Consider the following 27,936-nt stretch of genomic DNA (forward strand, 5'->3'; position numbering starts at 1 on the left):
TTGAATCAAACAATCCCATTTTGTGTCCCCCACTGTGATGAATGTTGCTAATTTCTGTTGTAAACCCTGTAGTACTAAATCGACAGTTGACATGTTAAGATGACTGCTTTTTACACAGGCATTTTGAAATATTTGTACTTGCTACGCAGTTTAAGGCAGTCTCAGTTTTATTATTTTTATTCATTTGGTGTTTTTTAATCAAATTGTCATGATTGAAGTTTAAAGCTGCTCCTATCATCAGCCTTTATTTCCAGATAATAATAGTAACCATTAGCTGCAGCCAGTTATCAGAGCGAGAGTATCACTTATCCTTGGAGGTGTGTGTGTGCGTGCGTGTGTGCGTGCGTGCGTGCGAGCGTGCGTGCGTGCGTGCATGCTCGCTCAGCTTGGACTGCTTTGTTTTGTTGAATCTCTAAGTTTCTACACAATCTCCTCCACCTGCCCACACGTTCAGCCTTCCTGCTGTTTAATGATTGCTATTCACTTTGAACCCCAGCATTGCACAGTCACCCTTGACTTTTGAACTGGCAACCATTAGCTAAAAAATTCCCCAGACATTGTTGCTCAACTCATATTTCCCCTCCCCTCCTCCAGGTCCCTTTTTGTCTTTAGTTTAATTCAATTGCCAACGTTTCAAGAAGTGATCAGATTAAAGAATGGAAAAAGAGACGACACAGCATTCATCCAAAGTAGAGCAGATCTATAGGAGAATGTCTGCTGTAAGGGACGCTACTTTTAGTGTCTTAGCATGACACTTGCATGTTAACTAACTTTTATGGTCATGGTGCCGCTGCCCTCCCTCCGCGCTTCATGTCTCCTCCCTGAGGCTGCCCCCAAACTGTCACATGTGCTCCCATCTCCACCCACCCACACAGCGTAATGTCAATTTAGTGTTTTCCTTTACACGAGGTTGCCTGAGCTTCACTTCCACTGTATTATCCCAGCAGTGCTGCGTCATTCATAACAATAGAAATCTGACGACAAAGTCAGGATTGCCTGTTTGCGTGTGTGTTTGTGTGTGTGTCCTCCAACATCAAATGAAAATCACCCACTTTTTAATTTGAGTGCATGAAAATAATTAGATCCAACAGAGAACAAGAAAGCATCATGTTGGAGATATAAACGCACCAGCAGATTGTGGAATTATGGAAACTCAAAGTTCCATTTACTGTTATTGGAGGTTGTGAGTGATCAATAGTTTGTGCTGAGGAGTGTGTTGACTGGTCGTGAAGTTGAATAATGAGCACATGATTAAAAGCTTTTTTATCTGATGCAGTCAAGTTACTATGTCAGTAAAGATTAAATGAACTGCAGCGTCTAATCCTTTTAGTGGACTAACGCAGTCACGCGTGTAATTTTTTACTTTTTATTTTTCATTTACGCATGTTGAAGTTCCTGCATTAGGATTGGCTAGAGAACAGAAGTAGGAAATGGAACCCAGCCAAGGAAAGGAGAATGACTGCATTGACCTCACTGTAGTAGAAATGTACCTTAACACAGGGAGCTGTGTGAGTTTTGCTGCAAATGCAACTGCTGTAGCGACTCCACTGATAAGAACCCAGAGCAGATACTGGCCCACAATTGATTTACTTTTCAAATCAGTTTGTGTTGCTGGAGCTGCATCATGGTGGTGCTTTAAATGGGTTCCCTTTTTCCAGCTGCCAAGCAGGGAGCATTGCCTTCAATGAAAGTAGTAGGGCTGGGCGATTTGAACCAAAACTCATATCTTGATATTAAGACTGTGCGATATGTTATTGTTTACGATACATCTTCAAAAACATTCTCACCGGTAAGAATGTTATCACACGATAGAAACAATAAATTCCCATTTGGCCAAAACTGCCTCTAAAAACTTTTTCCACGGGCCAAAATTGGAGCCAATTTTTTTGTCAACAACGTATTATTCTCTGAAACGCATCGCCGCTCCCGCGCACACAGACGGCGGCGCTCGTCACGGCTTACCTGAAGCTGCCGTACATTGAGACATCATTGATCGCTACTTGGTTAAGACCAGACACCCAAAAAAGTGAACCAGTCCAAGATCCACCCAAAGTTCCCACAAACACGGTGACAGAGATGTACCTGCCAGCAGCAATTATGAACTGGAAACTCAACTAAAGCTAACTAAGCTAAGCTAACCCACCGACACATAAGAGACTGGTCTAAGAGCTAAAGCTAACCACTTCATATAAGGAATAAAAGCTAACATGTCACACGTCGTGTGAAATAAATGTTGGCATATAAAAATATCCTGAATGATTAAATCATCAAACTTGATCTGGTTTATCGATCGGAAATCAGAGATATTTATTAACCATGACTTTATGTAAATCATTATAAGATACTGTATAAAATAAACAAGATTCTGCAGCAGTAACACACTAATGCAGTTATTTTTGCTTTTCATGTGCTTTATTTTTTAGAAAATAATTTCATTTTAAGTGGGGTAAATGAATTCCATATAATAACACTAATAGTGACCGACATGCACAAATATATTCCATAAAATATCAGCCTATGAGCTCTTTGAGTCAGCAGCTATTGTAGCCTTTTTTAATGTGTCTTGTGTTAACCTGTTTATACTTTAAGTTGTGAATTGTTTTATTTATTTGTTTATTTATCATCATTTTTATCATTATGATTAATAACAGAAATTATTTGGATAATTTTTAGTCTATATCGCCCATCACTAAGCGATATACAATATAAATCTTGATTATTTTATTTTCAAATGACGTCTGACCAGAAAGTCAATTCTGGGTTAAATGTGCTGATGCAAAATGCCACACAGGCACATGTACAAACAAACAGCTGCACAACATGTGCCACTTGAGTCTTTTTTTCCCTCTAAGGGACAGCATGTGTGAGTGAAGGTCGGTGAAGGTCTCATCCATCTGAATCCATCTAACTTAGCTTTTTTTTTGCTGTTCTGATCAAAACTGAAAGCAGTGACTCCTAAACAAATATTTTAAAACAAAATAAGCTGTAAAAAAATATAGGCGATATTGTGATTTTTTTTTTTTATATATATATATATATATATATATATATATATATATATATTCCCAAAATAGAAAACTTGATATCTTGAATCTCGATATATCGCCTAGCTCTAGAAAGTATGTACTGGCATTTTTCACACGTTTCAAGTTTAAATAACAAATCATTTCCATGATCCTCGTCTCTGAGTCCAATAGTCCCTGTTTTTATTACGTATTGTAGATTCGTAGATGACGCCTCAGGTGAAATGTGTAAGACTCCTTACGTCTTTATTATTGTACCGTTAAGGAGCTGGAATATTAATGTCTTTCCCATACATAGTGCCAAATCACCTGTAAACAGACATGTACACACACAGATGTGCACACATGTGAGCACACCCCAGTCCCTGCAATCTGTAAACAGTAAATATACTAGCCAGCAAAAGTGATGTGTTCCAGTGGGATGCATTTGTGTTTGGCAAGTTTGACTACGTCCAAGCAGTGATGGTGAAATTTCCGTTCCAGTCTCTGTAATGGTTAGTGTGTGTCTATCAAAATATGTGCAGGTTAAAGAAACGTCAACCAGAATCAAGGTCTGATGGAGCAAACATGGCTCCATATGAGGTTCATTCCAACAGAAGGATCTCATTTTTAAAGGCAGTAATGCAGCTCTGATGTTAGGATACATGCGTTGTGTTTTCCTGTCTTCTGACCCAACTCACCACCAAAGCGCAGATTGGTTAACTGCTATTCTCTTCATTTGAATGTTCAGAACATAGATAATTCTCAAACATTTACTAAAAATGGAGCTGACTGTTTAAGGCTTCTTTCACACAGGGATACTCTCAGACTCAAGCTGAATGGGTGGAGAACAGCTGGTAATTATATCACTGCGATTAGGCTCAGTTTTTGCTCAGAACGCAGTTTTTCAATCACTCAGGAAAAAGGCTGTCAGCTACAGAGCTGCTTGTGTTTGATGCACAACAACTGAAAATGTACAGTGTGGATTTATGATTTTCAGCAGTTTATAGCAGAAAGAAGAGGGTGAAGGTGAAGCAGGTCAGTAGCTGCTTTTTCATTACCCTTGGAAATGCGTAAAATCTAAATGGCGTAATGGAAACACCCAAATTAAAAAAAAAAACTATTAAATATCGCAAAAAAGTTTTTACACTTTCAAGAGGAGGAATTTCAGATGTTTTGATATTGAAATGTATCGTAAAAGCGCGATGGAAACACTTTCTCCGCAAATACACGTCACAGAGCATGACGTACCTGGCCACATGACCACTTCTTAGCATTAGATGTGAAACAACAAAGGAATACAGAGTGTTATTAGGAGGTTTGCAGCATCCATCTTCCTGCAGCGAAGTCTCGCGGGATGAGATTTCACAGGAGTTACGAGGCTGCTGCCCAAAACAACCTACAATGGAAACGTTAAACGTTTTAAAACCATTGTTTTTCCACGGTCCACATTAATGCCTAAAGAGCTTAAATGCTCTAGGATTTGCTTGTGTTAACACGTAATATCCTGAAGTTATCGTGTCAATTGATGACTTGAGTTTCACAAATGCTCGCTCGTCTGTTTGCATATCTCATATACAAAGTAGAAATTTGGCTTAACTCTTATGTTGGAAAGCTATTGTCTTTCAAGCGAGTAAAATGGTAAAAATGGACTTGATTTATATAGTGCCTTGTAACCACACTGAAGCAGTCCAGTAAAACAGTAAATGTATTTTTTTTTAATTTAAACTTTTATTTCATGCACAATGATTGATGCTAGCAGGTAGGACCCTTTTTCTTCCTCCTACGTTTGGTCATATGAGACCATAAACCAGACTCTGGCATGGTCCAACTCTTTTAGATTGAGCGTTGATGCCTGCTGAAGCCCCCCCCCCCCCCCCCATCCCCCCTTCATTACCCCAGTTGTCTTCCTTCTCTACCCCCCTTCTCACCATCTGTTGACCTCATGTCATTTTGGTTTCCTTAACTAGCGCTGCTCCTTTTTCTTCCTCTGCTCCTCAACTATTTGCTCCAGCAACTCCCAGCTTCTTTCCTCCTAAAATAGCAAGTTGAAGAGGGAGAATAAACACGAGTGACGCCCTTTACTTTTGCCCTCCTCAGAGTCTGGGTTGGGGCAGAAGGGAGGGTGAATATGTTTATGCAAGTTTGACTGGAGTTTTGGTGCTTTTTTCCTCAGATGCCTGTCTGTGCAGGATGAAGCCCTCTCAGACGTCCGTGCAGTTGGCGTCTTTCTTCCTTACAAAATTAATCAAATGGAAACTTGCGAAAGTGAAGCAGAAAAGTTTAGCTTTAAAGTCACAGTGAGTGACTCAAAGTGTTTATTTAAACAAAAGATAGGCGCAGAGAGCGAGGGCCTTTTGTAACTGCTCCAGGACACACAGGCATGTCACTAAAAGGTATCGGCATACAGAAAAGGGAGTGTGTGTGCATGTGTCTGCTCTTGTGTGGGTGTGAGTAAACGGGGCCTTAAAACAGGGTATCAAGTTTAGACCCCCTCCCCCTCCCATCCCCATCAGCCGATCTTGTTCCCCGGTCCCAAAGAAAATACATCTCACATGGCATTCTTCGTTTATGACGCACTGTCTCCATTTTGCAAATGTTTCACTGTTTTTCATTTTATCCTCCTCTTTCTTGGCTTTAGCAGTGTTATTACCCACAATCTCCCCCAACCGATGTATTTGTGTCTGCTTTAATTTTCATCCTGCTCTTTCGTTTTTTCTTTTATATCTACCCCCAAACTTCATTTAGCCCCTTCCCTTTGCCTCTCTTGCAGGCTGATTGATTCCAGATGTTCCTGAATTCTCTGCTCTCTCCCTCCTCCTCCTTCTCTTCTCACTGCGTAAACTCTTCCTTCTTTTTTTTTTTGCTGTTTTCCCTCTATTCCCTTCCCTCTCTGCTGACTGAAGAACCAACAGTGACTCTATATTTTGATAGTTCAGGCTAATTTTGGATTTTCCACTTTTCCCAACCAATTGCCCAACACTGTTGTAGTTCCTCCACCCTGATTGTACGTTGCAAATCCAAAAGCTAAAGAGTTAATGGAGCCCTTGAACCACAATGTTTGAAACTATTCACTTTAGTAACTCCCAACATACTTCCCTTTATTCTTGTCAATATTACCAGAGGATTTGAAGACTTGAGATTCTTCCTGGGCAGCTGCTTTGTACAACATTTCCATCTGTGCTGTGCTGAGCTGTGGCAGCATTTTTTTTTTTTTTTTTTACATAAGTCGGTATGCTGGAACATATAGAACTGTCTTTTGACTCTCCATAAATGTGGTGCACCAAGGAGAGAGTGTTTCCCCTGGGGCCGAAGCACGAGAGGGAAATCAGTTCCAGATGAAACAGGAAATGAAGACAGCAGACAAAGGAAGGACTGTTTCGGACATGCGGGGAAAGAAAAGACGGGCACCAAGTTTAAACTCACTAGTTTTCTCATTATGTGTGAAACATAGTATAAAAGATTTAAAAAAGAATCGAAAGCTCTCCCTCTGGCTCCTCATTAGGTTACCTAAAACCAAATCTGTCTAGACGCCTTCTCTCCTTTTCAGTCCATTTATGCATGACCACATCTGTGCCTGCCTATCTCCAAACCCCAGTTCCCCAAACGGCTTTAACTGCACTGCAGTACAAAATCTTGTTTATGGGACACAGATTCCTGAAATCACAATGTAGAACTAATTTGCCTTAGTCTCGTTACTGCGTATTGCAGAGAAAGGTTTGTTTGTTTTCATCAGCACAGTTAGAAAGCACTCCTTCCACTATTACTGCATACATGTCTGCTCTAAGTTGTATTACAGTTGAATTACTTCCAGGAATGATTGTTTAGATTATCCCAAGCAACTTAAATCCACCAAGTTTTTCTTGACTTTTGATTGTCAAACAACACAAAATCCTGTTCTCTGGCCTTCATCGGTCATAAACTGTCTTACAAAATTAGAACCAAGTCAGAGATAGCAACCGGTTCCTCCGAGGTATTTGCCTGCTGGGATTAGCTCGAGTCCACTCTAACCAAAGCCTGAAAAGCCACTTCACCCTTTGATTAGCTAACCCAAAGTAATCAGGAAGTGATTTCTGCAGCAGGCAGTTGGAGGTCAGGGCCATGAGGTTAACTCTGTTGACTCTCTTCAGAAGGATGATCTGCCCTCCATGTAGCTGCGACATGACACGGCCCACACTCAAGCTGTTCACCAAACATTCAGGCCAAAGGGGCGGGACTTGGTTTTGTAATACTTCAGTGATGAGAAATATAAAAAGGGTTAGTTGTTTTAAAAAGCAGCCATTTATTTGTATACTTCCTTCTTGCCGTCCCTTCCTCTATTTGGTCTTTTCCCAGTCACTGCTCTGGCCTCTGTACGAGAGCGAAGGCATGAATCTCAGTAGGCGGTCATGTTTTCTCTGCAAGGCACACCAGCAGGATAGACGGCGGTGGAGTCATCGTTCTTGTTCTCTTTTTCACTACTGTCAAAACATCATCGTTTGGTTAACTTTAGTCCTCGTTGTTCCAGCCCTCCTCCTGCTCCCTCTAACCCCCTCTTTGTCCCTCGGCCTTTTCTTCTGCCGCCACCTCACGTCTACTCAATGGCAAACAATAGCTTGTCTTGTCGGGCAAATGGACACTGAGGAGAAAATAATAGTCCCAGAGAAAAGAGCGTCAGAGAGACAGAAATAATCTAATTAAAAGTAATTAGAGAAATTAACCACAACACTGGTTTCTAAATGGGGTCGACGAGGAATGGGGGGGGGGGGGGGGGGGGTCTCACCAACTGTTAGTGGATGTTGAGTGGTTGGTATATTTGGATCGATGCCACATATGAACTGTCACTGCAGCAGTGGTAATTGCTAACCCAATTGTCTCCTCGGGCTTTTTCCTCTGGGGAAGTTTCTTCTATTCTTCTGTGAACTCAGACAAGCCCTGAGCACTCTTGCATTTGTTTCAAATACCAACTACGGGATTATAAAAGCAGAAGTCATAAATACTTTTCTGTTGTTGTTTAATTCTGAATCCAACATTGTCAATCCTGCGTGTAAGGTGGTCTTCAAATGACTCAAGTACAGTTTAAAACTGCTGGAGACAAACATTTTTATCAGATAAAGACATAGTGTAGGCTTTAAAGATCAACAAAGATCAATTATTTGAAAAAGATGTAAATGTTTGTTCTGATTCTACTGTAAACTATTACTGACACGTTCCGTAAATGTTTGCGTATTGTAATGTGGGATGTGGAGTCCGGTATATAGATGCATAGAAGTGTTTTTACTTTATTCTTACTGTGATTTCTTGCATTTCTTTGTAAGGTAAGGTGGACAGTGATTCGCTTCATACCATGTTTGTTCTAGTTTATTCCCGGTATTCCCTGTGATGCAGTTTTGGCAAGATTTTGGCTTTTTATGTAAGCCCTAAAATAAACATCTGCGATTGTTTTGCCACGTCTCCCCATCCATTAAAACACCAGAAATGTGTTGGGAGTTCTCTTTGGCAGAGTTTTGAAGTAAAAACACGGTCAAGATGTCAAGAGTTGCACAAGAATGAATCAACAACACTACTTCATACCCAAGTACTTTTGTTGTAATCAGAAAAAAAAGTGGTTTTTGGGGTCAGTTACTCTTTACAGACACATCTTCAGTTGCACGTCCAGTTGCCTCAACTCAGCTACCAGAATCATCATGACCTGGATGAAAGAACCTTCACAGATAACATCCTTGTATGGTTGTGCTGCTGATGGTGCTAATGGTGATGGTGGTGTGTGAATTAAAGTAACAGATCATGTTTGCTTTGAGTTTAAAGACCTAAACTAAAGACTGTTTTGAAGACTTATTGAAGAACTTTTCCTGTTCGATTGATCATATTCTCTTGATTTGAAACCTGAGTCTCATTCACTCACGTGCTCTCATCCCTCTTTTTGTCTCTTGCAGAACAATGAGCCTCTAAATCCTGGTTTCCATGGATACCCACCTCACAGTCAGGTAAGAGATTAGTGACTGATGCAAATCTCTGTCAAAATAAATTATGAAAATGTCATAACTTACAATCCTTAACTCTCCTGTGGTGGGATTTTTATTCAGCTGGTTGCTTTGAACATCTTTAAAAGACACAAAGAGCTTTGTATAGTGTGGGTAATGAAACACCACCTGGGCTTAGAATAGAAAAGATGACGATGGTGAGGAATGTAAAGCGAATAAAACTCGGCTTTTGAAGCTGACTTTTCACTCTCGTTGCCATTCGCTGTCTAGCCTGCGTTTAGCCAGATTAAGTTTGTTGAAGTGTACCGCTATTTCAGTTTGGAAGCCCGTAAATGATGTATTTCAGAAATATTGACATCAGATTAGCCAACAGGTTTGTTGTCAAAGACCTGACCCTCAAAAAGTGCTGAGAATTGATGCCATCACTTTGTTAGAGCTTAGCCCTGTCACACGCTCGGCTCGCAGGGATTTTTGAAAGAAGTGAATCTGCTTCCTTCATCTTGCACCTTCTCTCATTTTGCACTTCTCAGGGTTTCTTCATTCCCTCCTCATTCTGAGTGTCTCTCCAAGCATACGACTCTCAGTAATGAGTGCCTTACATGTGCAGCACTGCGGCAGGGTGGCTGCCTGTTTTCTTATCTACTGCCAAGCAGCACAGCACATTGAGCGGCTCAGACTGGCTCAGTGTGTGTGCGTGTGTGCGTCCGTGCGTGTGTGCGTGTGTGTGAGAGAAGCCAGGCGTGTTTGTGAAACAGCAAGCTTCCCTCAGTGTGTGTGTGCACAGCTTTGACTGTGCACGCTTGAGTGTCTCCAGGTAGAGTGTGGATGTGCAGCTCTCTGGCAGTGCCACAGGAGGGGAGTGTTGGTCTGTCAGCCTTCCTCCCCTCCCCACATATCCACTCAGGAGGCTCTCACGGGCCTCATTCCTTCTCCTCCCGTTTTCCCCCTTTCCTCTACTCAGCCTGATGCTCGCCTCCTGCACTACAGCTCTGCTGCATAAAATGAATCGGGAAAGAAAATACCCTCCCCTCCGCTAGTTTACGATGCACCATCGTTGATAACTTACCATTCAGAAACGTCTCCCTGAAGTCTTGGTTGACGGACTACTTCTCCCTCAGGGTTGGACTCAGGTTCATTTTGATACGGCTGCACCGCTGTGTTGTCTCCTGCGGAAGAGAGGGGCGGGGGGAAGGGGAGGAAACAGAGCGCTCTGAAAGAGCTGGGTTATACAGGGTCATAAACCTCCCCTGTTGCTTGATTCATGTTATGTTTTGACCAAGCCCCAGCACCGATATGTCATTTAGTCCACAGGGGACTATTTTAAAAGGTAAAAAATGGGCATATGTCCCCTTTAAAGATAAACCATAGGATGGACCAAGTTGGTCACATGAGGAAACAAGCACTCAGAGAGCGCAAATCACCGCCAGTACCAAATCTCCTCTCTGCCAGATATTGACAGTTTTTTAATTAAATTAATTTAACTTTATCTATTTAGTGCCAATTACAACAATAGGCATCTCGTAGCGCTTTTTAAAATATAAAGTTCTTAAGAAAAAAAACCCTCAACAATTCCACATGAACATGCATCAATGATGAACGATTTTTCAATTTTTTGAACTCATTCAGATCTTTGATTAAAATTTGGTCAAAATCTGTGAAGTACTCTTGACAGTATTCAGCTGGAAGTCCTGCAGTGAAAACATTATCCCCTTGGCGGAGGTAAAAAAAAAAAAGCAAGATTAAAGGAATGGTATATTAATTGAACTTTATTTATACACACGTTTAAGTATAGCCATTATATGAAACTGCTATCCTCTTCTCAAGAAGTGTCTCCACATTGTTTCTATATTTATTCTTCTATAGGATAAATATAATCTGTAAATCATTCTCAAACAAACATCAATGCGACACATTTTCCACAAAAGCTGTGTTTTGTTAAAACAGCCTCCAATACAAAGTGGAACAAACCACCGTCTGCTGCAAAGTTTAAGGAGTACTGGGAACACTTCAATAAACTTAAGAGACATGCAGCCAAGAGTGAGGAACGTGTTTCAATCTGAGACGCACACAGCATTGCTGCTCAGCATTACTATTTTATTACCACTATATCTTCTGAATACTGTACTGTGCGAATGGGATCTTTTAGAGGAAACAAACTTCCAGTTCAACAGTAAAGCTGCTGTCTCACATGTACAGTTAGTGGTTACTGTAGAAAAATCAAACACAGGAAAATTGTTCAAATTGCAAAGATTGTTTGAGCCTAGAAGTAGTTTAAAAATGGCCTTTTCCCTCCTTTCCATCAGAAGTTCTGTCTTATTGTTTGTGGTGATATTTTTGGGGCTTCTAAAGTTCAAAGTGGTATTGATTTGATTTGTGCTAATGTTGTCTTTCATCAGCCTGTTTTGTCCAAGCCGAGTGAGACAGCAACTGCACTCAGTGGTATCACCAAAACAGTGACATCTGTTTATCTAAAACATTAATACAGGATTTGTCGGGTTTTGTTTTTTCGACAGTGAAACAATCAATAGGACGCCTCCAATCCACCGCTGGGTTTAAAGCCGTTTTGAATAGTGTTGAAAATCTGTATTTGCCAGAGAATTTGAATTTAATTATCTATCCAAATCACGTTGCCATGTTGGACACAGAAATTGTCAATAAGGCAGAGTGAGAATGGAGCAGCTCATTGCCTGAGAACTGCATGTTCTCCTACAAAATGAACGTGGCATTCATGCTTTTGTCAGACAAACACCTGGATTGCCGTCACCGCCACCTGCAGCACATCTGACCCTTTTCCATCATCGCTTAAATGCAGAGCTGCTCCACATTTCCATTTTGTTTTTATAAATGATTTCAACGTCATCCCCACTAATACATTCTGCCCTCAAGCTTGCATATTATGAGTTTGCACTGCAGCGCAATGCGAGCTGCTGGTTATCATGCAAATGGAGTTAGCCAGGCTTAGCTTAGCAAGATTGGCCTGTCCACTGTTACAGTACATTTATCTTGGTAATGCTGCTGTCTTATATTATTCATGCACGTTTGAGCTGCCTGTATGTCTGCCTGGGTCCATATAGGAGTGCTTTTCTAAGCCGTACAGCCACTGTCTGATAAATGTCCATCTCATGCTGTTTAAGTAACAGGGACCATCAGGGTTGGCCGTGCATACACAAACAGAGACGGCATACGCAAGCATTTCTTTGCTTTTGGCAACAGCAGGTGAAAAACTGGAGGTTTTAACCTTCAAGGCTATATTCGCAGATCTCATTCAAACATTCCATCACATGGAGTTCCCCTTATAAATATGATTTTATGAAAAGATAATTTTTCTGTGTAGTGGTGATTGCAGCAGCAGAAAACCATCATGCTTCATAATAACACGTCATTAAATATGTTCACTGCACTGAGCCCCAAATTATGACATTTATTCACAGCCAAAATAAAAAAAAGAAAGCACTTTTGTGAAGCTGAGAGGAAGACGGGCAAGTTTTCTAACTCTCTTTGCTAAGCTGAAAGTAGAGAATGGAAAGTAAAACACAGTCACAGAATAGTGTCGAGCACATGCTCCTGTTCATGTGCAAGCTGTTCTGTAAGGGAATAACCATTGTCAGTGGATTAAGCCATTGTGAGACTTTATCTTCTAATTTGAATTATAAAGCAAATACCAACTACTTACAAATGTTTCTTTTTTAGAGTTTTTAACTTATGGAACAAATTGCCTATGGACCTGAAAGACACTTCAACATTACGCATATTTAAAAAATCTTTAAAATCATATTTTTACCAATGTTTATGTATATATCATGTATTTATTGTAATGTATTTGTTGGTGTAAAGAAATTGTCTTGATGTACCTATTTATGTAATGTTTCTGAATATTTTTTTGACGTTCTTTAATTTTTCTGTTCCAATGGGGATCCAATAAACAAATTAAGTGTTTAAATATTTATAGCTGCCTGAATATTACACTAGACTCAATATCCCAAGCTGAATACTGTGCTTTTTTGTTAAAGCGTTAATCAATGTTTAATCCTTCATTTATACCAACTCAACCAAACCTTCAGATAATCTTGATATTTTAATTACTTTGTTTCAGTTTCGTTTGTTTCCACTCAGACATTATGCAGTAGCATTAACATGATCCCAGCCCATCTGAGTGTACAATATGTGTTTGAATTGGCCCACGTGTGTTTATCGTTGTGTGCAGTCTGTGTACTTAATCCCGAGATCATCCCCCATCCATCCTCTCATCCTTCTCACTTACAGCCACTAATCCTGTCATCCCTCAGCCCGTTATCCATTTATCTCCCAAGCCTGTTATCGCTCAGTTGCATCCACTAGCCCTCCATTCATGTTCACCCATATCGTTCCTTTTGTTTGACCATCATCTCCAGTACATATATCCCTCCATCCTGCCGGACCACATGTTGTTGGCTTACTCAGTAGATGACTAAATGTAAGCATCAGGGCTTTTTCCTCGTGCAGAGTTCCGGCCCTCCCGTAAGGAAAAGCAGCGTAAGGATTTGTTCTCTCATCTCTGCAAATTAAACGCCTCATAACTATACAGTGCTTGGAAGTGACGGAACTGAGCCAGAGCCAGAAGGGAAAGACGCATTGCAGCATTCTACTGCTCAGGTTGATGTTGAGGTTGTGGGTTTCTGGCTTACCACCATGCCTTTTTTTTTTTTAAACCCGAATCGGTGGGATAAAGCCAGTTAGCAGCAGAGAAAAAAAATAGTGATCTTAAAGCCTTCCCACGCAGCCAGCTACCTCACTGTCTATGCTACGCTTCCCTTGGCTTTCCTACATCTGCTTTTCTGGAGTTGTCGCACAATTAATAAATTATCACCAAAAAAAAGCTGCAGTGCAGTACAGGTCGCATCTGGGTTTTGTGCTCTTGGGCAGTCAGTGTGTGGATAGAACAGCATCTTCTTCCTTTCCCCTTTTCTTGTCTCTGTTTGGAGATTTTAAAGGGACAGTAACCGCTTTCTGACTCAATCCCGATACGGGATACCTTGGATGGGTGAATGCTTTGATGAATACGAAGGATTGAGGCCAAAAGGGAGGGAGCGTTTTCTTTCTTTTTTTTCTCTCTTTTTTTTGAATAAGAGGGGCGGGAACAAGAGAAAGCAGGGGGAGCAGCCTAGCAGGCAAGACGCGTAATGAGTGTGTGAATGACAGATGTAGAGCTAAGAGAGGAGAGAGCAGGAGAGAAAAGAGTGTTAGAAGAGAGACTGAAAGGCCTTGGGATCAGAACAGCAGTGCTGTAGAGAGGAGAAGCTGAGAGTGACAGGCAGACTGGGATCTTACGCTGGAGGAGTCGAAGACTGCACACCAGCAAAGGGAAGCAGAGGGGGGAATTTGAACGTGTGAGACATACGTGGACTGAAGCCATCGGCAGCTCATGGTGGTAGAGCAGGGACTCAGGAGTGGAGGAACGGGAGGGGAGCGAGAGACGCAGAGGGAAGGACAGGGGAGAGTGGAGAGCTGGTCAGCAGTCGTTCCTCTGCATCAGACGATGATGGGGCTGTACTACCCAGCTGTGCTACCGGTAAGTTCTATGCTCCAGCCGAGCATCGCCCTATAAACTGTGCACATGTGGAGTATTGCAAGACCAGCTTGGAGGAATTTTTTTTTTTTCTTCGCCTCAGTTTAGTTTGTCTCTGTCGTTCAGTAATATTCAGGTTGCTCTTTATGGGATGGCCGGCTGTGTTTCATTCTGTCTTGGCCCAGGTAAGGCCTTTGGTCACGAGGGTCTGCCTGTCCTGCTTTTTACTTCTTTAACTTCACATCTATTTGCTTTTTTTAAAAACTTGTGTGTTGTGATTTGAGCAGTTTTATGTCTTTGCGTCGTTCACAGACGATCAACAGAAACTGTGTGCTTGCCAACATTTATTTAACACAGCATTATGTTTATACAGTTACTGCTTAAGGCAGCTTTCCACATATGGTGGGCATGTCTGCGCTGCTTTAGTTGGGATACAGTCCAAGGATCAGAGCTGATCTCCGTCTCTGTTCTAGCTTGTTCTGCTTTTTTCCTAAGGCCTAAAGGCAGGTGCCAGGATCGACACAGAGTAGACGCTGATGCTCAGACAGCCTGTGTTGACATGAATGCACAGAACGTTCTATACGCCGACTGTTCACTGCCTGATGTTAATCCTCGTGTGTATATGCATGTCATGTATGTGGAGGGTGACAGCTGAGATTTTGTTGAGCGATTCCCCATCATCGCCCAAGCTGTCCATGCAGCTTAAACTACATCCATCCACAGGATTGAAGGAGGCAGGTGCAGGCACAGTTGTCTCTGTGGGGCATGGACTTGTCACACCATTTGTTTCCGAACTTTAGTAATCACTCCTTTCTGCAACCTCAAGCTCACAAGACAGCCTTTAACCTCCTGTCATTTCTGATAAAAAAAAAAATATATTTTATTTTATATTCAGCCAGTGCTTACAAACACAATAATGAACTATAATCTTACGTGGGAAATTAAAAAACAATTAATGGACATAATAAAAATGTTGCAAAATTGGTTTTTCAAATCATCTTTAGAAAAAAGACAATAAATGAATTAGAATCAAAGGAAGTTTTCGACACAGATGATGTATTTGAGGAAAAAGCAGGTGAACAATGATAATGATAATAAAGATGTTTGTTTATATCACACATTGTCAGAACTGCAGTCAGGAACCCAAATCCACTTTCATTATAGAGGTGCACATCCATACGTGCACATTTATACAGTTAAAGGAGACGATTAAAAACACTCCGACAGTACACCCTGCAGTTAAAAGCTGAATTTAAAAAATTCAATACAGATGTGTAAAAATTGTTTTGTTTTTACATTTAGGTAAAAATACCACATCACTACCTAAAGCTGATCTTGATGATTGGCTCTGACATAAGAGACAACAGCAAATATTTCTACCCCTACACAGTTAACCCAGTGTTGTCATTGTCACAAAACGTTTTTAGGAGTTTACACCAAGAATTTATTTTGCAGGCTGCTGTGTAACTTTTCCAAACCTTTCCAAAATAGTTTTTCATGCTGCATTGACCCAGAGCATTGATGGGGTTTCCCCAGATACTCTGTCCAAAACTATTATTGTTATGGTATTAGGTTACGTTAAGTGACGTATCTAATTTCAAAGCATGATAACCTTTTGAGTTGCAGCTCTAAACATTTACCATTTGCCAGACATTTTGAAACCGTGCACATTTGGTTAAGTATTATTTTTATTTTAAGCTCTCATAGAGCGCAAACCTTCACCAAGCGCCAAATCTCCTCTTTACCAGATATTGTCAGTTATCTGGAACAGTGATCCTGAGCATGGTACCGTGATCACATTTACACTTTAAAGGCTTGGAAGAAAATCCACATTAATAATGACACAGTAGGTCCAAATGTATGGGTACCCCCATTTTTTTTTCAAAACACGCGATGGAATCCGCAATCCGGATCCGATCCGGATGAAACTCGGTGTCGTAATTGAGGAACCAACTCAACATCAGAGATCAGTCAATTAACAACGGAGATAAGGATTTTTGAGAGTTTGCCTACAATGAAAGATATGGATATTTCCATTTTTGAAACTGACCCATAATCAGTACATTGATCCAGATCTTTTTCACAATGTAATGGAATTTTCCATGGCATGCAGTTTATCTAAATTTTGGCAAAATCCATAAAGTACTTTTGACGCAATCCTGCTAACAGACGAGTGTTTTAAAAAGATTTAAAGGCATGTACATTAGGGATGTAACGATTAATCGTAAGGCAGTTAAAAATCGATTCATAGGTATCACGGTTCATATTGATTTTCTGAAAATTGAATCGCAGTACTTTTTTTAAACAGCAAAGGGCTGTTATTTTATCCTTGTCCAAATGCTGAGGCGGCGAGCGGAATCTGCTACTACTCTCTTTCTGGCCGCCTTCTACTCTTAAACATGTTCATAAATGATTCCTTACCCCTTTAGCACCAAAACAATATCTGTAATATTACGTGAATATCTGTAAAAGCCACTTCGTCACACTAAACTATACATTATTTTCCATTTTCATGTTGTTGATAAATATGTGTAAATATGTAAGAATGTACACCATAGATGCAGACCAATGCTCTAATCATAGGGTTGCAATATAACAATTACAAAGCATGCTCCTCCTCTTTCTTGCAGTCCTTCTAAATATTGTAATCTGATGTTTGAGCTGGCTGCTTCTCCCTCATCTCTTTCACTAATGTCTTTCTCCTGTTTTTCCTCCACTCTGCTCTCCTTCCCCCTCCTGTTTTCCTACTCAGCCTTAAGCTGAACACATCATTTGTTCTTCAAAGGGAAACACACTAAATGGAGGATAACGTAGTGTCCAGAGGGGGGTGAGGGTTTGCTCCATGTGGGAATGCACTCACCACTCGTCCCACTGACCCCTGTAAAGGTTTTTGACCCTCTCTGTCTATTTCAGGTGACACGTTACTATCGTATACTGGGGACAAGACTTATTTAGCGTAGCATTGAGCTCTTTTTCATGGCATTAAAAATATCACCGTCACAATTCTGCAGCCCAGTGTGCCCACAATACAGATGGTTAATGATTTAGTACGTGCCAAACTTTTCCATCCTAGACAGTGTAGTTTGTATTTGGTTTCATATCTATAAAAGTCTTTCTGAATCTATTATAAGCCTAAGATTGTCTGTTTTTCTGATTTGCTGTGAGAAAAAACTGAAAATGATGCCTCCTTTTGTTTACCAAATTTAACTTTTTGTGCAAAAGTCTTTGAGTAATGCAGAACAGAGCTCCAATTTTAACCTGATTATTAAATTGTGTACAAATACATTTGACAAAATGGTAAAACTGTTTTTTTTTGCAGAAATAGAGCTGATTTATGTTAAACTTGATCCTGACTAGTGCTTTTGTTGTGCCTATTGACTTGATTGGGTAGCATCCATTGGCCTATTTATTTTTTACTCTCGCTTATTCTGGTGTTTCGGTCTTTCCATCTAAGAAGAACAAAACCAATTTTTTTCATATATATTCAGTATTGACAGTTGTCCACTGATCTATTTACATTTTTATTATTACTAGAGATGGGCAATGTTATCAGCTAATATTTGAGATAAAATGTGACATCGCTTGACATCTGTATTGGTTTTTCTATCAATATTACAAAAGCAAAATGCTAAAAATGAATATGGCACTTGTGCCCTAACCAAAGTGAAATTAGTTTGCCTAATTTGCAAAACAATGTGACATGTCGAATACATCCCAGTGAGGCATCACATTAAAAATAGGCTTAAAGGCTGCGTGTTCCATATAATTAAAATGAATTTCCCTCTACCTTTTAGATTAGATTAGATCAGTTTGTATTTTATTCAGCTCACAATGGGGGAATTCCTTTGTTAGAGCAACGATGGGATAAAACAAAAATCAAACCATATGCATATTGATGTAACGATTAATCGCAACGCAGTTAAAAATCGATTCATAGGTATCACGGTTCACATCGATGCTCTGAAAATTGAATCGCAGTACTTTTTTAAACAGCAGAGGGCGCTATATATCCTTCTCGTCTAAAAGTGTAGGCAGCAGGCGGAATCTGCTACTACTTTCTTTCTGGCTGCCATCTACTCTTAAATATGTTCATAAATGATTCCTTACCCCTTTAGCACCGAAGGAATATCTGTAATATTACGTGAATATCTGTAAAAGTCACGTTTTTCTATTAGCTCTGTCTGCTAGCGCATAGCATCTCTTCTTCACTGCAAGGATATCTGCATGCCACCCGACCACTGGGTTACCAGCGCCCTCTGCTGGTCCAAACAAATATCTGACGTAAATCCAGTGCAGACTGTTTTTTTTTTTTTTTTTTTTAAAGTCCTATTGTTAAGACACAAAATACATTTTCAGTTGCACTTTTAAAAAGAAAAGGAACTATTATGTAGTTTTGCATTGTTTACTATAGAACCAGAATTTAAATTAATAGGCTTCTTCTTCATTTGTATTATTCCTTTATTTATTTCATTCAAGATTTATTTTTAGTTAAATTGCATTGTTTTGAATAGTTTAGCGATTCCTTTGAAAATTAAATATAAAAGGAAAATAGTACAGTATTTCTTTCCCCAAAAAGATAAAGAAATGTTTGTCTACATTTCCATTTTGTAAAATAAATCGTGAGAGAATCGTATTGTGAACCCAATATCGTAAATCGAATCGTATCGGGAGTTGAGTGAATCGTTACATCCCTACATATACTGTATATATGTATATATTATTTTCATTTCTGAAAGATCATATTTTGATGGAATATCTCATGTTATTTGGACCCATTCAAAAGTTTCCACTAGCTATATTATAAGGTCAGTTTTTTTACGTTCCTTAACAGGAATAATTGTTATAGATGTATTTCAATTTTCAACAGTGTATAACTTTATTTATGCTGCTATGTTGAGTTTTTCTTCAAATGATTAGAAATGAAGACTTGAACGCTGAGCGATTAGTTCCTCTCCTACCTGCTGGGGTAGTTCGCCCAGCTATCTTTAGATTATAGACTAATACCTACAAACACAAACAGCAGGAGCAGATACGACTGGCAGCAGCAGTGCAACCTGCTTTCTCTATGGCTTTGTATAATAAATGTACACATGCCCAGTGACTGCTCTTCTGCTCTGCAGCTTGGATCGGGTTGCTACCCACCTCCACGAAATACCACTATGGTGTTGTAGTTTAAGCACATCATTTCTGTCACATCAGGAGTAAAGTGACAGGCAACGCAGCCCTTTGAGAGCCTGCTTTGCATCAAACTGCACGATGTGACAGCTTGTGAAAGAACAAGACATTAAAAGAAAGATACTCGTGAGAAAGCACAGGTAGTGTAACTCAATAAATGCAAAGAAAATCATCTAAAGGGTTAGGGTTTGGGTAGAGTATTTATTTGTTTACATGTGTTGGACACATGACATAACAAAAGATTATAGCTGACACTTTAACAATTTTTTTGCAGAGGCGTTCTGGTAAACTGTAACCAGTAGTAGGACCCTATAAAATCCGCGTTAACGGAATTGCAGACGGAATCAAAGAATTGACCATGAAAACGGTTAAACACGGAAATGGACAGAATCGGCATGAAACGCTGTCACTGTGGGGCAAGGAACTTTTTTTTATTGGGAAATAATTCCTGCGATCGCTTATTAGGTGCACCGCCCTCCCACCTGTCAGCTCCGTCCTTTTTTTTTGTAGCGCAGCGGTGCTTTGTGAAAACGTGATCAGCTTTAATCATCTTTACCTGCTCGGTGTTCGAACTGTTGTGTCTGGCTAACTAAGATTAACTTAGTCCGTCTTGTCCTTTAGTTCTTTTTATTTAATCTTTAGTCCGTTCCTCGTAGGTACACATTCACAGTCAGCAAGCTACCTCAAGTACAACCGTTTCAGTGAGAACTTCCGGTTTACAACATAAAAGTCAGTTGGATCACGTTTATCGAATGTTGCATTCGAACAACATCTCATCAGAGCTACAGAAGATAGGATCATTTAAATTAGGTTAATTCAAACTAAGTTGATCAAAACTTAATTAATAAACCTGCTCAGATTCAGTAAACCATTAATCCCTGAGAGGAAATTGGGTGACATTAATGCTGTTGTCATACATCTTTATATGACTTAAGTAATTAAAAAGGAATTATCCATGTCACTACAACTTACGGTATATCTACCTTTTAATTGTATCTTACTTCATTTTTGACATATGTTTAATTAGGAGTTTTTTATTTATTAGTATTTATTTTGCTTCCTCACAGGAGTTAAAAACGAATTTTTTCTTTAAAAAATGATAAATATTTCAAAAAAAAAAAAATGGAATTTAAAAAATTTAAGTGGAAAACACGGAATTTGGAAAAAATGAAACAGATTTTGTAGGGCCCTAGAAGTAGTACGCTTCCATTCTGACCTTAACACATATCTTCTCAACTCCTTTGGTAAATGTTTCACTCACATTGTACTTGTGTAAATACGATGGGTCACAGAGTCTACACACACAGGCTTCACCTCCTGAAAAGATTTATAGATCCAAGCCATTGTTGTCCTTCATTATCTTTGAGTCACAGTGTAGAGTTTAGCTTGTGTTAAACATCTACTTGGGATTGACTACGAGCGATTATAAGAGGTGTGGTGGTGGAGAAAGAAGAATCAAAAGTATAATAGTATATAATTTTTAGCAGTGCAGCTCATCAATGATCAATGACAACACAGCCTTCATACAGCACTCTAGCAACATCTCTGGAAAACTTTAATCTCAACTCTATTTACCTGCTGCCAGCCCAGATTTCACACAATAACCGGAGATACGCAATCGTAGTGTATGTGGATTTCTGGTATAATGTCAACACAGCAGCAATTTCAAATAAATCAGAGAGTTTACACAACTTTGCCAAAAATGATCTTTGCCGACGTGGCAAGAGTTGTGGAGGAAAACTCTGTCACCAAAAAGAAGAAACTATATAAAGGATAAAAAAATTTCCACAAAGAATTTGTCCACATGTATCAAGGTAAGTAACGTTAGAGAGCAATCAGGCTAACTGTTACTGAACTGTTAACTAGAATGACAAATTAGTGTGTCCGCTAAGATCTAGGGCTACTTTACTAAAGCAATATAACAGTTGTAGTCGTGATGTTACAAGCATTATGACACAATGTGAGCATCTTCTGTGTAGTGACATTAGCCTTACTAAAGACATAATGTTAATGTTAAAGGAGGTGGATTTTTTTTATCTGCGGGCGTCGTCGCATAATCATAGTCAAAGCTTTCTTTGCAAGTTAATTTTAAATTGACTTGGATAGAGCAGGATTCAAACCCCTAACCCTTCGGTTATTGGACGAGCCACTCTACCACTGAGCCTCGGTTGAAAAAGCAGACCTAAAAGCATTTTAAAATTTCAAAATAAAACAAAACACCTTCTGTTTAAATGCATCTTTTGTGAAGGAGAATGTTGTCATTTCCCTCACAACACAGGTTTTTAGAAAAAGGTTTATTAACATATATGCAAATCAACGCAATCTCAACAAGACCTAAGTGTTTGCTGACAGGTTTGACAAAATTATATATACATACACTGTCATGATTTTTAGGATCTAAACACATGCACACACTTGACTTATACACAACAAAGAAGATCAAGGTTTTCTGGTAGTGGTTCATCTTTTTCAGGCCTAAGGTAATCACGTGTAGGGATGTAACGATTCACTCAACTCCCGATACGGTTCGATTCACGATACTGGGTTCACGATACGATTCTCTCACGATTTATTTTACAAAATGGGAATGTAGACAAATTTTTTTTTTGGGAAAAAAACTAGAAAATACTGTATTTTCCTTTTATATTTCATTGTCAAAAGAATCCCTTGATAAACTATTCAAAACAATGCAATTTAACTAAAAATAAATCTTGAATTAAATAAATAAAGGAATAATAGAAATGAAAATGAAGCCTATTAATTTAAATTCTGGTTCTATAATAAACAATGCAAAACTGCATAATAGTTCTTTTTCTTTTTAAAAGTGCAACTGAAAATGTATTTTGTGCCTTAACAATTGGACTTTAAAAAAAAAAAAACGTAATTACACTGATTTACGTCATATTTGTTTTGACCAGCAGAGGGCGCTGGTAACACAGTGGTCGGTTGGCATGCAGAAATTCTTGCAGTGAAGAAGAGAAGCTATGCTAGCAGACAGAGCTAATAGAAAAACGTGACTTTTACAGATATTCAAGTAATATTACAGATATTCTTTCGGTGCTAAAGGGGTAATGAATCATTTATTAACATATTTAAGGGTAGAAGGCAGCCAGAAAGAAAGTATTAGCAGACTCCGCCCGCCGCCTACACTTGTACACTTGCCCTCTGCTGGTTAAAAAAAGTACTGCGATTCAATTTTCAGAAAATCGATATCAACCGTGATACCTATGAATCGATTTTTAACTGTCTTACGATTAATCGTTACATCCCTACGTGTAATCTTGAATTAATTACCAGTTTTGCAGCTTTGACAGCATGACGTGAATGCAACTTCTAGAATGCCTGTTATCCCAGAATAAACATGAGGTGGGATTCCACAGCGTGTAGTACTGGTGGTCTAATGCGATGTGTGAAAGCGCTTCAGCTCGGGGCTTAACGGTTCTCACACTGCCCATAAACGCCTCAATGATACCTCCCGACACTAACGCTGCTCTAACTGCTGTCACCCAGCACTACAGGCAAGTGGGTCGAGGTGTGAAAGTACACCGCATGTTGGCTCGTAATGGAGCGAGCGTCCATATGTGCAGCGAGAAGCGCTGCAAGTGATACACAGATGTGCCGCAGCAACATCTTTCATGTATGTCACATAATTTCCTTGGTAATTATTCCTGCATAATAAACAGCAGTGGGAGTGGAGCACACACTGTGCCAGTCAGGGTGTTGTGGTATGTTTACATATTAGTATTTGTCGCTTGTTAAAGTGTCTGGATTAGATCTGTTGGAAAGTGAGAAGTTCTAAGCAGTGGTTCTCATATTTTTTTGGCTCAAGTACCCCCTTTCTCTTATTTCTGAATCCAAGTACCCCCTTTGTCCAACTACAACATTTGCTTAGAAAACTATGTCAAAACACCTATAGAGCATAATTATAGAATGAACAAGTGTTAACACACATTTTAAAGAATCTCATTTTGTAAATAAATGTAAAGAAACAGTATTTAGTGCAGTGGTTCCCTACTTTTTTTGGATCGTGACCCCATCTTGATGTCAGGAATTTCTGGCGACCCCAAAAATGTTTTTTCTAGAATTAGTTTTTAATCATGTTTGAGCTCAGATAATATTTTTTAACTGCATTTTAGTTGAACTAGATTTATATTTGACAAAGTGAAAGTATAGAAAAACAATTGTTTAATGGCGCGTTTTCACTGGCAGTATTGGTTCTACTTGTCTCAGATTTGCTCTGTTTTTGCTCGTTTCTACTGGGAAAAAGTTGAGGTTCCAAAAAAACCATCCCAGGTCTGAAAATGTGACGTAGGCTCAAAGCAGACACTGATTGGGTCTGAGAATCATTACAGCGTAGAAGAAGCATTTGACCACCATTGTTTATTGTTGGTGATTTTGTGAGGGTGGCAGTAAATAATGGTGCAATAATGGTTCCATTGGTGGTATCAGCTCTACACGGCTTCACACTAACAAGGGGTCCTAACCCCAAGGTTGAAAAACACTGATTCAGTGGCTCCTGAATAGATTTATTTCTATAGTTTTATTTATTTATTTTTTTAATCATTTAGACACTTTATCTGTTAATTTTCCACTCTCTCACTCTCAAGTGCCCCCTCTAGTGCCATCCTCCTCAAAGTAAATATACAAAATGACCGAAAAACACACAAAACAAAAGCAAAAATACATAATAAAAATTACAAAGAATTACAACATTGCAGGAAAACAGTAAAAGACGAGAAAAACACAGTAACAGACAAAATTACAGAAAATGACAAAAGTACACAAAAAGACAAGAAAAACATGAAAAATGACTCAGCAAAACCTGAGTATTCAGCAAAATAACAAATGCACAAAAAAAATATGCAGATTGGCAGCACAAATACACAATGACTCCAAAAAACACACATTTTACAGGAAACACACAAAAGAACTGCAGAAATGCATAAAATGACTCACAATGAGTAGGACAACAACAAACATACACAGAATGACAGAAAAACACACATTACTATAAAACCTTTCCTGTTTTAAAGCAAACAAAATTATTAAAATGTTTTAATGGTGTAAGCATTTTCAGTTTTTTTGTACACTCCCTCCATTCTTACTTTAGTGAGGTGCTGTACACCCCACACATATATCATTGATCATGAGGGGTCCAATATAACTCTAACTACAGTATACAGTATTTACTGGTTCACATGTGGCATTTTTGGTTTGATGTTTGTTTCCTTATCTTTGGAGGATCGTTTTACTGTGTGAAGCATTTGAGTTGTAAACTCTTTGGATCAAAGTGCTTTACTCTTATCAGATTTGCTGGATGCGTCACTGACTGATGAGCTGAGTGTCACCGATCTGCTGATAACTGAGAGCAGTCTCACTTTTTACCTGTGCTTGGACAGACATCACAGCAACTGAGTTATTAAAGGAGTTTCAAAAGCAGGAAAAGCTGCAAGAAGGAAAAGAATCATGCGTGGCAGTGGGGGGGGGAGGCGGAAGGTGGAGAGTGAGATAAACGTGTGCTTAGTCCAACCAGGGGAAAAGAAGGAAAGAAGGGATGGATTACAGAGGGAGAAGAGTATCTGTGGCCTCAGACTAACTATGGAGACGGAGAAATGGTCTGAATTGTGAGTTTGACGAGCTGCAGCAGCGACACCGCTCAGCTCTGTGTGCGTGTGTGTGCACGTGCGTGTCCCTGTCTGTCAGACAAATGCTTTAGAGCTTCACCATGAGACCACCATCTTTTCTCCCCCCGTGCTCATGTGTGGAAAACCATATGGCAGACATAGGCAACTTGCAGCCAGGGTGCCACACGCGACCCTCGCTCTAATTTTGAGCAGCCCCTGAAGTAAATGCAAAAAATCACTTAAAAAAAACCATACAAACGGCAACACAAAATTAGAGCAAAATTAAAAAAAATTCCAAAACGAATACACAAAAATGTCTGACTATACAAAATGACACCAAAAGTGCACAAATTGACTTATAACACACAAAACAAGAACAACAACAAATGAAATGAGAGGAAAATATGCAAAATGACTTCAAAAAAACACACAAGACAACCACAGAAAAATACACAAAGCGACCACAAAAAACTAAACAAATGAACAATAAATTACACCAAAAACACATGAAATGACAACACAAACTCTGTTGTTCTTCCCTGCATTAATTCATTATTCTATAAATGCTGACATGAATGTTAATAATGTGGCACTCAGATGAGAAAATCCCATATTGTGGCCCAGCTGTGGTAAAGGTTGCTCACCTCTTCCATATGGTAGCTCGGCTGCTGTGTTTGTGTATGTATGCACATGCATGAGGTGGAACTGAAGTTGCACGGCAGGATGGCTCCCTCTCCACATGGTTGCTCTCACAATTGGTTTTTCAGATGGTTTGGAAGGAGCTCATTCCATCTTCTTTCACTCTTTTGTCGTTATTTTTTTAATTTTTTTTATTGTTTTTAATGCAAAGTCCAGCTTGCTCTACGACTTATCTCACAAAGCTGGGTCTGGGTTTGGAAAGTCTGTCAGTAGAGCAGACACGGCGCTCCAACAGTGTCTCACAGTTTCCTATAACCCCGTGTCCTCCTGCTAAGCCCCCCCCCTCTTAATTTTCCATTATTTCTTGTTCCCTTCTTCCCTCTCTCTCTCCCTTTCATTATATGATGCTGCCATGTAGGGCAGTGCTACTTCTCCGTCTGTGGGTCAGGAATGTCTGTGCATTCTCAACCTATTATTGTTACTGACAGGCTTTTAGGATGCAAAGAATCTATCTGTAGAATACTTGTTGAAGATGTAAGTTATACAAGAAATTGAACTGTTCATTCTCACAGTGCATTGATGTGCATTTTAAAAAAATTGTGTGTGCACGCACCACGAGTGTTGGTGTGTGTGTGTGCACGCACCACGAGTGTTGGTGTGTGTGTGTGCACGCACCACGAGTGTTGGTGTGTGCGTGTGCACGCACCACGAGTGTTGGTGTGTGCGTGTGCACGCACCACGAGTGTTGGTGTGTGCGTGTGCACGCACCACGAGTGTTGGTGTGTGTGTGTGCGAGCACCACGAGTGTTGGTGTGTGTGTGCGAGCACCACGAGTGTTGGTGTGTGTGTGTGCGAGCACCACGAGTGTTGGTGTGTGTGTGTGCGAGCACCACGAGTGTTGGTGTGTGTGTGCACGCACCACGAGTGTTGGTGTGTGTGTGTGCACGCACCACGAGTGTTGGTGTGTGTGTGTGCACGCACCACGAGTGTTGGTGTGTGTGTGTGCACGCACCACGAGTGTTGGTGTGTGTGTGTGCACGCACCACGAGTGTTGGTGTGCGCGCGCACCACGAGTGTTGGTGTGTGCGCGCACCACGAGTGTTGGTGTGTGCGCGCACCACGAGTGTTGGTGTGTGCGCGCACCACGGGTGTTGGTGTGTGCGTGCACCACGGGTGTTTGTGTGTGGGCGCATGAGTGTTGTTGTGTGTGAGCGCACGAGTATTTGTTTGTGTGTGAGCGCACGAGTATTTGTTTGTGTGCTCGCTTAAGTGTTTGTGCGCACCACGGGTGTTGGTGTGTGTGTGCGCGCACCACGGGTGTTGGTGTGTACGCGCATCACGGGTGTTGGTGTGTGTGGGCACATGAGTGATTGTGTGTTTGTGTACGTGAGTGATTGTGTGTTTGTGTGCACTCGCACAAGTATTTGTGCGCTCGCTTAAGTGTTTGTGTGTGTGCGCACATGAGTGTTGGTGTGTGCGTGCGCTTGCAAGTGTTTATGTGTGACATGCGTGTGCGTCCGTGAGAGACACTTTTATTTCAGTTTAATCAGCTTAAGCAGGGTTTAAATGTGCTTTATAGATAATCTGTTTTTTTTAAAAAAAAACAGATTCATCGATTAATTTATTGACCAAAAAATCCATTATGAAAGTAATCGTTAGTTGCAGCTCTAAAATTGGGAAACTATTAGATGAAACCTTCAGTAAGGCCTGAAATCAGATTTGCGTCGTCTGGGCTTAGAATATCAATCAGTTTCCTCCCACTGCCTGAAAACATGTGGAATCATTTGGAGTCTCTACATCAACAATAAGACCTTACTTAATTTAATTTTGCACATTTTTTTAACCTGTAGCCCTTTCAGATAGTTTTTTTGTAAATAAAATGTCCTATAATATAATGGACTGCATGTGTTAGTGGGAGTTTGCAGTGCTACTAGTTGTTGTAATAAATTATCCATGAATGAGTTTGACCCTTTTCCTGTGCTCTTGTG

At 40.0% G+C, this 27,936-nt stretch overlaps 1 protein-coding gene across 8 annotated transcripts in view; it reads left to right on the forward strand.

The window, feature by feature from the left end:
- The window catches only part of LOC114469043 (RNA binding protein fox-1 homolog 2-like), a 66,263-nt gene that overhangs the window by 6,566 nt on the left and 31,761 nt on the right, over window positions 1-27,936 (forward strand). For 6 of the 8 annotated variants that reach the window (XR_003674702.1, XM_028456282.1, XM_028456283.1 and 3 more), the window contains exon 2: window positions 8,918-8,968. Coding sequence is in view for 7 of the 8 variants with exons in the window: in XM_028456282.1 (XP_028312083.1) it covers window positions 8,918-8,968 (51 nt within the window). In the remaining variant the exon portion in view is untranslated. Of the gene's footprint in view, window positions 1-8,615; window positions 8,745-8,917; window positions 8,969-14,047; window positions 14,514-27,936 lie in introns of those variants that run through there. The other 2 variants (XM_028456287.1, XM_028456286.1) reach the window with 2 other exon arrangements.

The sequence above is a fragment of the Gouania willdenowi genome, chromosome 8 (assembly GCF_900634775.1).
Source record: "Gouania willdenowi chromosome 8, fGouWil2.1, whole genome shotgun sequence".
Lineage (NCBI taxonomy): Eukaryota > Metazoa > Chordata > Actinopteri > Blenniiformes > Gobiesocidae > Gouania > Gouania willdenowi.